The sequence below is a fragment of the Aulonocara stuartgranti genome (genome assembly GCF_965226115.1).
Source record: "Aulonocara stuartgranti genome assembly, chromosome: 3".
NCBI lineage: Eukaryota > Metazoa > Chordata > Actinopteri > Cichliformes > Cichlidae > Aulonocara > Aulonocara stuartgranti.
In genome coordinates, this window is record NC_138941.1 from 64,453,147 (window position 1) to 64,465,901 (window position 12,755).

A 12,755-nucleotide genomic window follows, 5' to 3' on the forward strand; every position below is an offset into this window, starting at 1 on the left:
AATACACATTCGTTAACCGTTTATTAATAGGACCTTTGAGCTCAACGGTAATTAATTAGTAGTGGAAATAATTTCTGGTAGCATCACAGAAATGTAGCAGTGACAATAATACTGTATGCTGTAATCGTACTGGGCAATTAGTGATACAAAAAACCTGTTTTATCCTGTGAATAAAAGTATGTGTTTTTGTCAATGTACCATAATAACAGAAGCGAAACGCAATATTGTGTCAGGACAATTCACTATTTATGCACAATAAACAAAGGAGCATAGCGCGACAATTTCTGTTCAGCGCCAGACTTGCTTGTAACCTATATCACCAATTATGTTATGAAAATGACGTATTAACTACTAAAAAACACTGACCTTTGTGTAAATGCTTGGCGCAGACTAACCTGTGAGCTGGAGTGTTCTAGGACGTTATATTTTGTCTTTGACTGGCTGCAATCCAGGCCATCCGTCGCCTCTTTGTTACTTCGGAAACATGGCTCGAACAATTTCTCTTCAACGACGTAATCCGATAACAACCGATCTCTTTACCCGTCGGCTTCCCGTGGCTGTCATGCGACCGGCTATTGCAGTTAATAATACAACAGCTTCTTGTGTTTCTTTTTATCGCTGTATAACTGATTTTAATTGAAAGCCTGCGTGCGCTAGTACCGCTTGCCACGAGTTCCCAGAATCCTTTGCGGTTCTACCCGTGAATGACGTCACATTTTCAATCTCTATATAATATGCATGTTAAATTTTATATTTGGGGTAAAATATCAAGTCTTTTCAAGTAAACCGGTTCAAGTCCAATTCAAGTCCCAAGTCATTGGTGTAAAAGTCCAAGTCAAGTCACAAGTCTTAGAACATTTTTTCAAGTCAAGTCTAAAGTCATAAAATTAATGACTCGAGTCTGACTCGAGTCCAAGTCATGTGACTCGAGTCCACACCTCTGATTCTGATCACACAGTGGCCTTAAATAAAATAACAGGAACTACTTCTTCTCATTACAAAACACTGCTGAAAATAAAACAGACACACAATTAGGTGATTTTCACGTTTGGTTTTATTTTACTTTTTGATTGATGATTTTATTTATTTATTTTTAGGTTTGCAGGAACAGAAAACATTTTAAACCGATCAAAAGTCACATAAAGATGCGAGAACACTGTTCATGTAGTCCTTTATAATTTGTTTTAGGTACATCATCAGTTTTATTACGTTCATCTACAGAACATTTACTACAATTGATTTAATTTACACTTCTATGCAAAGTAAATGTAGTTTTATTTTTAATCTAAATGCTAATGATTATATAAATATTACATTTATTTTCCTTAAATTACTATTAGACTATTACCACTTTCACATGTGTTTTTGTTTTTGTTTTGTTTTTTAATGTTTGGGGCCTAGATTCATTCATTATCCGTAACCCGTATCTTCAGATGTCGCACATCCTTCTCATTGGGTGTTTTTGGACTTAACCAGCACAAATAATTTTAACTTATTCAGCACTCACTTTTTCCTCAAATATCCCGTAAACAAAAGGTAGCTGCAGTTATCATAATAAGAATACAGACTGCGTTGTTACTCTGCTACCCTCGGTATCTTCGTGATTATAAAACAGTAAAGGTCGAACACAGACATCCTGATCTCCTCCATTACAAATAAAAAAAGCAAACATACCCACGAATGTACAGAGAATTTAATGCAGAAATACAGAATAAAACAATTATATGTTTAACATAAAGCCAACAGCTGTCATTTACAGACCTTGCGGCATAGTTCTCAGAACCAGAATACTTCAATAACCCCAAAGGAAATGATGTTATTTTATGTATTATTATTATTCTTATTGTTATTGTTTATTTATTTTATGTTATCACATTACATTACTTAATCTTTTTTACACATACAAATCTTTTTTACACATACAAATCTTTTTTACAAGTACAAAATATTTATGACCACATTTTGAGCCCATAGTCTCTGAGTTCATTTGAAACGATACTAACCTCTTACTATTTGAAGATAGATTAAAAATATTATTATTATTATTATTATTATTATTATTATTATTATTATTAGTATTGTTATTATATAAGAAGAAGAAATTTAAAAAAAAATCCCTCATTGACACGTTTAGTTTGCGGCCTCCACCTGGGTCATCCTTCCCTTTCTTGGGCCTTATCCTTCTCTCTGTGCATCTTGGCTAACAGCTAGGAGCTTAATTTGCTTCTGCAGGAAAAAAGAAAAAAAGAAACAGAGACTGTAACAAGATGAAAACAAGAAAACAAAAAAAGAAAAAAAAGGTTTTTTTTGTTTTTTCCCTCAAATCTTCGATTTCAGACAACCTGTAAATAAAGTCTAGATGAAGAATACTTTGCGCTTTTAAAAAGTTTTGGTTCATTTTCATTCCTGACCAATCAAATCTTCCAGCTAACGCAGAAAAAAAGTGACAGTCACAGCAGGCTGATTGGCCACTGTCAGCATCAGTCAAGCAGTCATGAGAGCACTCTCCAGTTAGTTTCTGTTTGGACGCAGACCGACTGGAAGACTCGTAAGATGAACTAGGCCAAGCTCGACGGTCTTCGTTTTTTCTCAGCAAAATGATCAAAAGTGTCCTCTTTGTATTTGTCTCGGTTTTTGCTGCTGGAGGTGAGCTGGACTTTTATAATAATAACAAATGTATTTTAATCAATTCAAGTTGTTATTTATCTTAATAATATAACATAAGGCTGAGGATACAACGGATTTGCTCTTCTTCTTATTATTATTTGGCAATTTTTCAAAGGCCTGTTTTAATGATGGAATCCAGCTTATATTATCTTCGATGAAGATTTTTCTCCGTTTTTGTTTTAGAAACATCGTCAATTGGAAAACAAATAAATAAAAAAGAAACTTTCGCGGTTTAGAAAATAAAAAAATATTAATTTCCTGTACGTGGACATGAAGCATATAGTATAGCGGTGCATATACGAGAGAGGAAAATACTGTTCAGGGAAGGGAAAATAATAGCATGAAATGAAGTTACAAAACCCTCATAAGATCCATGTTTAGGTCCTGGTGCAAATCCACCTAATGTCATTTTAATTACTTTTAAAAGAATCCCGAAAACTATCGCGAGAAACTGAATGAAAAATTAAATTCAAATAAAAACGCATCTTAAGAAAATCGAAAATCGAATCGAATAAATGTTTACGTGGTTCTGCGACAGCTTTTAATCATGACGACAATTGTTAAGTTGGACCTAAACGACAACGCAACACTTTACTGTCACTCCTCTAGGGCGTGGTGTTCTTCCTTGTATAATCAGCAATAATAACTTAATATTAACAGTCGTGTCTGTGCATTCAAAGGGAGCGTTACTTGTGAGGGACTCAGTTTAAAGCCAATAACTTCAGAATACATAATTCTAATTCTAACTTGATGATGGACTTGCGTGTAATATTTAACTTGTTCCTTGTCTTACAAGACACTCAAAGAATTTTAGCTACACGTTTCACTTTACCCTTACATTTATAGCGCAGTTTATTCTGCACTTAAATACTTTATCTATCTAGCATCCCTGGCCAATTTAGAATCACCAGTTAACATGTCTTTGCACTGTGGGAGGAAGCTCACTGTTCTTATTCTCTAAAGTGGTTCAAACGCCACACAGAAAGGGCCCCAGCCTAAATTTAACTCAGGAACTTTCTTGCTGTGAAGTGACAGTACTAAACACTGCAGCATCGTTCAGATCTCATATCATAGCAAAGAACCCTCTGACCTCTGTCTGTTTTCTGTTACTTCTGTGTACAAAATGCTGTTTTTTCTGCAGTTTCAAAATTCCCCCATGATGTTTCAAAGATGACCAAGTGTCTGTCTCTGTGGGAACCTGTTCTCATGACAGTTTCAAAGGCCAACTAGAACTCTGTCATTACTCTCACTTAAAGAAACAAAATACACACAGACATGACACGTACAGTTTCAAGATTCCCCAGAGCAACAATTGTCACTTATTTGACCCACACACAATGACACACTTGACACCTGGGATAGACTCCAACAACGAACCTTTACGTTCTCTATTCCCTATATACTGGTAAACATGCTCCCTGACTATTTTCTCTGTTCCTGGGTTACTCATAGGTTACCCTGGTTATAAACGTACTCAGACCGTTTTAATAAAAAAAAAAATGTTAAAACATCATCAAATGTTATATTTAAAGAAATAAAAAAAAAAGAAAAAAAACTGTCACATTTAAAACAGCTGTTCCATCCCGGCTCCATCAACCCCTTCATGCCCTAAATGTGGCGTTTTTATCATTTAAACCAGGAACATTTAATTTCATGTACGTAGTCGTGGACTGATAAGAGGTAATAATCATAAAACAAACAACAAACAACAACAAAAAACAATACGAGGGGCGATGTGGAGAAACACGGAATACAAGTGAAAATCAGCCTGTATCTTAATTTGATGTAACATTTGACTTAAGTGAGCTACCCCACAAAGTCATAGAGCAGATACCGGGCTTTCCATTCATGTCGTACGCGTTTAGGTGGCCTCTTACAAAGAGGGAGGACTATACAAAAAAGTCCAATGGTAAATTTCACGCTTCTCATGTTCCCAAACAGTCCAGTATTATATAAATGATATTTAAATCACGACTGAAAACTAGTATGGAAATTGTTAACGCGTGTTATCCATTTGAAACCAAATTAAAATGAAAACCAGCGCAAAACATCGAACTAAAATAATAACGCTGTGAAAAAACAACAATTGTTTAAGGTTACGCTGAAAGAAAATTTCAAAGGCTGTTCAGCAGTTAAAGAGTTTCCATCTTACCGTCAGAGGCTGAAGCCAAACTTGGGCAGAAAAGCTGCTGTCCACTCTGAAACGATAAAACCGAGAAATCTCAACGAAGTCAGGGAAAGTTTTCACGCAGAGGCTGCTGAAATGTTTTCAGCTCGTCGTTTGTGGCTGCGGTAACTGAGGAGACTTCTGTGAACGACAGAACAGATGAGAGGCAACGCCCCCGGTCACTTTTCCTGTTTGTGATCTGCTGGCGAAGGTGACTTCTGCTTTCAGCTTCACATCAGCAGATCACATTCAAACCCAGTGGCGTCGTTAGGCCTATTTTAGGGGTGCTGAAGCCTCCCTAAAATATTCTTAAGCCCCCCTAAATAATTTGGTGGGTTTTTTTTTTTTTTTTTTACTTATTCGATTTTTTTTTTTTTACAGAACTTGCAGACAAATTCAATATAAAGATGCAGGAATATGAGTTTAAAGAAATAATAATATAAACCTGTCGCTATTCACACAAATATGATCATAACTCGGTTGGTCCCTTTCGCTTTACATTGTTAAGGTAGCGTCAGTGCTTCGTTATCCAATCCCTTCCAGTTGTTCACAGGGGACATCCACATGACTGAAAATCCAGTCCTCGTTTTCACTGCTACTTTACACTCCGCTCGTATACACCTGCAGAAACACTAGCGTGCATGTGGCAATCGGCAAGAAATCATGGATATACGCAAGTTTTTCAAGAAAGTAAGTCTTCATCACTGGCTGGTAGTAACAATTAGTTAGCTCCAGCTAACAGCAGAGAGTCCCATGTAAATAATGAACCAGGTGCTCCCCATTTTGATAAATAAAAACCTGGCTAGCGCACTAAGTTAAATTGTTAGCATAATGTTAATTTCTGTCACTCGTTTTAGCTCTGAAAAATCCAGCTGAGCTCATTCAGGTATGGTTATCATCAGTGGAAATAATAATAATCACTCCATCCCCATTAACCTGTAGGAGTCAGGGCAGAGGAGCACAGAGAGGCAGAGGGGAGAGACGTCTGCTGGAGAGGTGAGTCAAAGGATGGAGTCATTTGTGATGCAGACAGTCTGATTAGAATTTTATGGGACTCAATATGGATATGAAATATGAAACATTTCAGTCACGGTACAACATATAAGACCTGTTTAACTTGAGCTTTTATTTAGGAGAGTCAAGGTTAGAAAGTGGAGAGAGCAAAGAGAGAGAGATATATATAAGTCAAATTAGCCTGACTCACATATTTTTGAGGGTTCTATTTTAATATTACTTCAATTCAAGTAATTTAGTAATATTTTTCAGGGCTTTAAATTGCAACCATTTTAGTCACATGCGTGCTCAAAATATAATGTTTGTAACTTCAAAATATTTGGGAGCAACAAATTACTGTGGAGCGGGAGCAGAAGTCATGATATTAGCAATTTACATTACAATTCAGTATGTTTTAATGTATCTTGAAGGGTGAGGCAGAAGGAGTGGCTGAGGGAGAAAAAGGTCAACAGGCAAGTTCAAGTCAGAGAGAGCAAGGAGAGACAGAGGAGCTGCAGCAAATAGATCGAGAGGCAGAGGAAGATCAAGTTATTACAGAGAGAGGAGAGCAAACAGGCCAAGAGAGGGAAAATGATGAAGCAGCTGCAGCAACTCATTCTACTACAGGGTTTGATTTAGGTGACAAAGACACAGGGCCCAGACAGGTGAAGCTGAAGAGCTATCCACATGATACGTTTGGTACACAGAAGCGAGCATTTAACCACAGCTGGTTTGAAAAGCACAACTGGTTAGAATATTCAGTCAACCAGAATGCAGCTTTCTGCTTCCCATGTAGAGTGTTTGGCAAAAACATCAAACATGATAGTTTGGTCAGTAACGGTTGCAAGAACTGGAAGAAAGCTTTAGTCATCTTTGGCAAGCATGAGATGGCACAAACACATAAGGACAGTGTTGTTACATGGAAAAGCTACCAGGGAACTAGCAAACAGGGAAACGTTGCACAGATGATAGCAACTGCAAATGTGAGTGAGATAGTCGAAAGAAGAGAGTATCTCAGACGAATTGTTGCAGTCACCTCTATGTTAGGGAGACAGGGACTCCCTTTTCGTGGTCATGATGAAGGTGAAGACAGCCCAAACAGAGGGAATTTTCTTGCGTGCATGGAGCTTTTGAAGGAGTTTGATCCTTTTCTTCAAAAACATAATCCCCCATCAAATGCACAGTATATCTCACCAACATCCCAGAATGACATGATTGACTGTTGTGCCCAGGAAGTTACTAGTGTCATTGTATCTGAAATGACAAAGTCTAAAGTCTATTCCATCATGGCGGATGAGGCAAGGGATAAAAAGGCAGAGCAGTTAGCTGTTTGTGTCAGGTACGTGTCAGAGGGGGCAGTGAAGGAGCGTTTCCTTGCACTTGCAGAGATAAAATCATTTGATGCCCAGTCCATAGCAAATGAGATTCAGCAGCAGATCCAAAACTATGGTCTTGCAGAGCTTAAGTGTGTAGCACAAACATATGATGGTGCAGCCGTTATGAGTGGCTCCACTGGAGGTGTACAAGCACATTTTAGAAGGCTCCATCCTGAGGCTATCTATGTGCATTGTTATGCTCATCAACTCAACCTGGTTTTGTGCAATACTTGCAAGGCTGCCCCAGAGGCTGTGGAGCTTTTCAGCTTGTTGGAGTGTGTGTATTCTTTCTTCAGCACCTCCCTAGTCAATCATCATAAGTTCATGGAGACTCAGGCAAAGCTTGGATTGACAAAAACTGAGCTTGTGCAACTTTCAAACACTCGCTGGGCATGTCAGTTGCGATCAATCAGTGCAGTTCTTGAGACATTGCCTGCCATTTTGGAGTGCCTATCTGCAATTGGATCCCCCATAGCTGTTGGTCTCAGAGCAAAGCTCTACAAGTTCTCAGCAGTCTATGCACTACTGATGTTTCAGTCGATTCTGTCTGTAACCGAAGGACTCCACAAATTCCTGCAGAAAGAGACTTTAGACCTGGCAGAAGCTTTTATCTGCAAACAAGCTGTGTGTGACACACTTAAGGGCAAACACTCAGATGCATTTGCTACAGAGCTGTATGAGAAAACCAAGGCCCTGTGTAACACCCACAGTATCCCTGAACCAGGTGCCAAGACAAGGCACAAACAGAGGAAAATGGAGGATTTTGTCCTGGAGGCAACTGTGGGTTCACGCACTGAATTGAACAACTCAGACACATTGAAAAGAGAGTTACTTTTCCCTTGTGTGGATCGGATGGTTGGCGAGCTTGATCAAAGATTTTGCAGTGTAGATGCAGGGCTGCTAAAAGGCGTCCAGGCATGCAGTCCTGAATCTGAGAACTTCTTGAGTGAACCACACTTGAATGAACTTGCAAAGCACTACAGACTTGACCTGAAAAAAGAGGAGGTTCTGGTGGCCAGAAACTTTCTTACCCGGAAAACAGAGGCTGGATGTCCACCCAAAAATATGTTGTCTGTGTACAACCTCCTTGATTCAGACATGTTTCCCTCTCTGAAGGCAACCATCCAAGTTGCCCTAACAGTGCCTGTCAGCAGCTGCTCGTGCGAACGGTCCTTTAGTGCACTGCGTCGGCTGCACTCCTGGCTGCGTCAAACAATGGGTCAGAAAAGACTTCACAGTCTTGCAGTCATGTCTATTGAAAAAGACACGCTTCAGCATCTGAGTCACAACAGAGTGATTGACCGATTTGCCACTCTTAAAAACAGACGTCATTCTTTGATGCTTCCACCCACCAAGTAACTGGTGATTGCAGCCAGAAAAATGTACTTTTTTATTTTCAGTTTTTTTCTTGTTATTGATGCGGCAAACACATTTCCTCTGTTTTTTTGTTGTACTGTATTATAAAGCAGACTGAAATAAAACAATAGATCTATTGGTGGCCTAGGATGTTTAATCTGTCCAAAAAAGTAGGAAAACAATTTCTCAGTCTTTGTTTTCTGTTTGTGAAATTTTGTGCTCATTCACTACGTTCGTTCATGTCGTGTGCATCTCTTGGGGGCTAAGCCCCCCCTGTCCTTAAAACCTAGTGACACCCCTGTTCAAACCTCATCTAATACCTGATCAAATGATTCAACATGAGCGTTTTTAAGTGTGGTTTGATTAGAGCGACATGCCGAGTAATGATGCTCATTGATGCTGATGTTAGTGTAGCTGAACGTAAAGGAGATCGTGGTTATTGGCTCCATGTGAGGCAGTCTTTGTGAAACATTGAGTCGTGAGAACATCACTTTCCCCTTGTTTCTAATTCTGTGATTTTTAATTTGATCTCTCCTGTATAAACACCAAAATGAAACAAAAGTTCCAATTTTAAATTATGAAAAAGGTCCGCTACTAAATATCAGAAATCATAGTATAATTGCAGGCAACATTTATTAATTTTTTAAAACATGTTCATTTCTTTCATCTGTCACCCATATGTACTTTTGGGATTTCCTTACCTGTATGATTGAGCACACATCAATACAATATAACCACTAGCTGACACGGTCCTGAAATTCTGCTGGACTCATATGTTTCATGCTTCTCTTTGAGTGTTTTTGGATGGAGCCCATCACAATAATCACTGTTCTAGAAATGAAAAGTTGCACTTTAACCTTCGTGACCTCTCTTCTCTGTGTTGTTTCCTCTTTCAGCCCAGAAAAACATCACAGCTGAGTCTGGACAGAAGAACGTCAATCTGACATGTCGAGCTCCAAACAACAACATCACAGCTGTAGCGTGGAGCAAAACTGACCTGGAGTCTCGACAAGTCCTTTTGTACCGGGACGGGCGCATTGATACCACCAACCAGCATCCATCTTTTAAGAACCGGGTGGATCTGCAGGACAGACAGATGAAGGATGGAGACGTGTCTCTGATTCTGAAGAATGTGACGATTAATGACACTGGAACATATCAGTGTCGTGTCTTCACAAAAGGGACGAACAATAAATCCATCAGCATCATCTACCTTCATGTTGATCCTCCAGGTGAGTGAGTAGAGTTGAGTGTGTGTGTGATCAGAGGTGAAGCTGCTTCCTGGTTGTTGATGTTTGTTTCTAAAGATGTTGTTGATGAGACTTTGTAGAAAGCAGCTGGTCTGAGTGATGTGATCAGAGTGCAGTAGATAATGTCTGACAGCAGTTTGAAGAGGAAATGGATTCTGTTCTGTTCTTCACTCATCACCTACCTGACAGCTGACACCTCACACCTGTTTCTCACCTGCAGGTCAGACAAGAGACGACACAGATTATGGATCTGTTGGACTGAAAGTTGGTCTTCCAGTTGTTATTTTCCTTCTTCTTGTTGGTGGTGCCTTTGTTGGTTATTTGATCTACAGAAAATATAAACAACGTAGCCAGGACTCATATTGCCCCACCACTGAACCACAGATTGAAATGTCTCAGAGATTTCTGAGTTCTGAATCTCCTGCTAATGAACACAATGACAGAAATGAGCCGGAAGAAAACAGCTGTCACCAGCACTCCACAAGGATTCCTGATGCCACTCTGACACTTGAGAATGAACTACTTCATCCTCATACTCCTCAGGAAACAGCAGGACTCCTTCCAGAGAGTGACATCAGAGTGCAGTAGATAATGTCTGACAGCAGTTTGAAGAGGAAATGGATTCTGTTCTGTTCTTCACTCATCACCTACCTGACAGCTGACACCTCACACCTGTTTCTCACCTGCAGGTCACACAGGAGGACACACAGAGGATGGAGGGAAGGAGGATGGACCTGTTGGACTGATCGTCGGTCTGTCTATTTGCGCTGTGCTTCTTGTTGCTGCTGTTGTTGGTTTTTTGATCTACAGAAAACATAAACAACAACAGAGTCAGGATTCATACCAGCCTCCAGTTGAAATGCAGCCTTTTTGAAATCTTAAATGGCTTTTTTTCAGCTGGTCGGTGAGTCTCCTGCTGCTTTTCCACTTATTAATATCATCACTGAACAGAGACAGACATTGGTTTTGTGTGATGACATCCAATACTCAAACAGTCTACTCTGTATTCCAACACAGCACAGACTTTTTCAACAATCATTTAGCAATGTTAACTGCACAGCAAGGACGCAAAAAAATGTAGAGGTGAAATAAGCCTAATAAGACTGTCCAAGTAAGATATCAGCAGATAAAAAAGAACAAAAAAAATCAGCATCGCTAAGTGTTTTTTTTTTCAGACAGTCACTAAAAAATGTCCATGAGTGTTGGCTAGTTAAAATCTGAACATAGAACATAAAACAAATAGTTAAGTACTCCTGTAGAATCACATATTTAAACATACAAAGAGAAATCCTAAAGTAAAGTTGTAAAAGACAATTAATGGAATTGAGTTGAATTTCATTATTGTGCAAAACAGGGCATTTTAAATCTTAGCTCTTTAGTCAAAAATATGAAATTCCATTTTTATTCAGCTTTCATACTAAATCATGTTCTAATATAAAAATAAACATTTGCATAAAAATATTCATTTAAATGTGATTTATTCTTATGTTAAGAAAGGCCAGTGAAAAGCGAAAGTATTGATCTCTAAATGTTTTCAAGAGATACAAATCTGAGGTGGTTCTAAAAATTAGATCATTTATCATTCTAATCATAGTCAGATTTCAAAATATTGGAGTCAAAAAAGTGTTGAAATACTGGAAACTCCAATATTTTTTTCTTTCGGATAACTCAGAACAACTTTTTCATTGTCATTGTACAGTTGCTTGCACAGCGAAATTAAAGAAAATAATATACAAAAAAGAAAAAAAAACAATATAAGAACACTATATAGATATATATATACTAGACATACACGATGTCTGAGCCTACAAGGGAATCATAATAGAATTTAATAAATAAATAAGAGTGGAAGGGCTATAGTCAGTAAGGATAGGGATGGTAATTGCACATCTGCCAAAATATTGCACAGGGAATGGCAGCAACATAGTAGCGATAGAATGACTGTATGGGAGATACACTTACACTCTTAATTTGTATTAAGAGTTCTGACAGCCCACGGGCAGAAGCTGTTCTCGAGTCTGTGTGTTTTGCACTTGATGGATCTGAACTTGATCCAAGTTTGTCAGCTTGAATGTTGAAGCTAAGAATGTCTGCAATAATGGTATTAAAAGCAGAGCTGAAATCAATGAAGAGCGTCTTTACTGAGAGTCCCAGGACTCTTCAGATGATGCAGAGCATAGTGGAGGGAAGTGGATGCCCTCCACTAAGACCAAGACTATCTACTGGTATTTTGTTTTTATTTTATTTTTTTGTGTTACAGTTATAGTTGTGTTATAATTGGTCAGTGAAGCATGGGAGATAAAGGAAAATGTCTCTTTCTTCATTTTGTGAATAAAACTTTAAATAACAAGTATTCATACAAGTTTTTCATTTTGCAGTATCGTGCAATTCAGCATTCAGAAAGTGTTTTTTACAATGTAAAGTTTTTGTAATTTTATTTAATTTTTATTATTAATATGTCCTTAAATATTATAATTTTTCAGATTTTAACTTGTCAATTCTCTGTATTTTTTTATATATAAGAAGCTAACGTCAAAATTTGAAATATACAATTTTTATGCAAATAAGCAATGGTCTGATGATTTCAGATGACCCTGTTGTAAAGAATAAACATTCTTGCTGTGAAGTTAACACAAGCTCAACGTGTGTGACTCTATTCTTTATTTATGATTCTATTCTTTACTACAGCACAACATGTTGCGGCGCAGGACACTAGTTGTCCTCTGCAGACTTGGTGAAACAACACATACATGCAGTTTTATAATCACTGTGATATTAACTAAACCATTAAAAAAAACCCTTTCTGTGTCAAATTTGAACTTTTATGTTGTGTACAGATGATCCGGAGACAGAATTGAATATTTTGGGCTGCTCTGGCAACAGTAGAGGCCATTTAGATCGTAATATGTCTCAGTGGTGTTCTCACCAGGAGGGCCAGTATTCAAC

General features: G+C 38.1%; 1 protein-coding gene across 3 annotated transcripts; it reads left to right on the forward strand.

The window, feature by feature from the left end:
• The first annotated feature begins 2,308 nt into the window (after nucleotides 1–2,308).
• Nucleotides 2,309–12,398, forward strand: LOC309695047 (myelin-oligodendrocyte glycoprotein-like). Of its 3 annotated transcripts, none has more exons than XM_082515424.1 (4): nucleotides 5,219–5,524; nucleotides 5,777–5,830; nucleotides 9,456–9,791; nucleotides 10,499–12,398. In XM_082515424.1, the coding sequence occupies exons 1-4, from the start codon at nucleotides 5,476–5,478 to the stop codon at nucleotides 10,681–10,683; spliced, it is 624 nt and encodes a 207-aa protein (XP_082371550.1). In that variant the 5' UTR covers nucleotides 5,219–5,475; the 3' UTR covers nucleotides 10,684–12,398. The 3 variants fall into 3 exon arrangements, with proteins under 3 accessions (XP_082371549.1, XP_082371550.1, XP_082371548.1); XM_082515422.1 differs by having other exon boundaries at nucleotides 10,030–12,392; XM_082515423.1 differs by lacking the exons at nucleotides 5,219–5,524; nucleotides 5,777–5,830 and adding an exon at nucleotides 2,309–2,646 and having other exon boundaries at nucleotides 10,030–12,392.
• The last annotated feature ends 357 nt before the right edge of the window (nucleotides 12,399–12,755 follow it).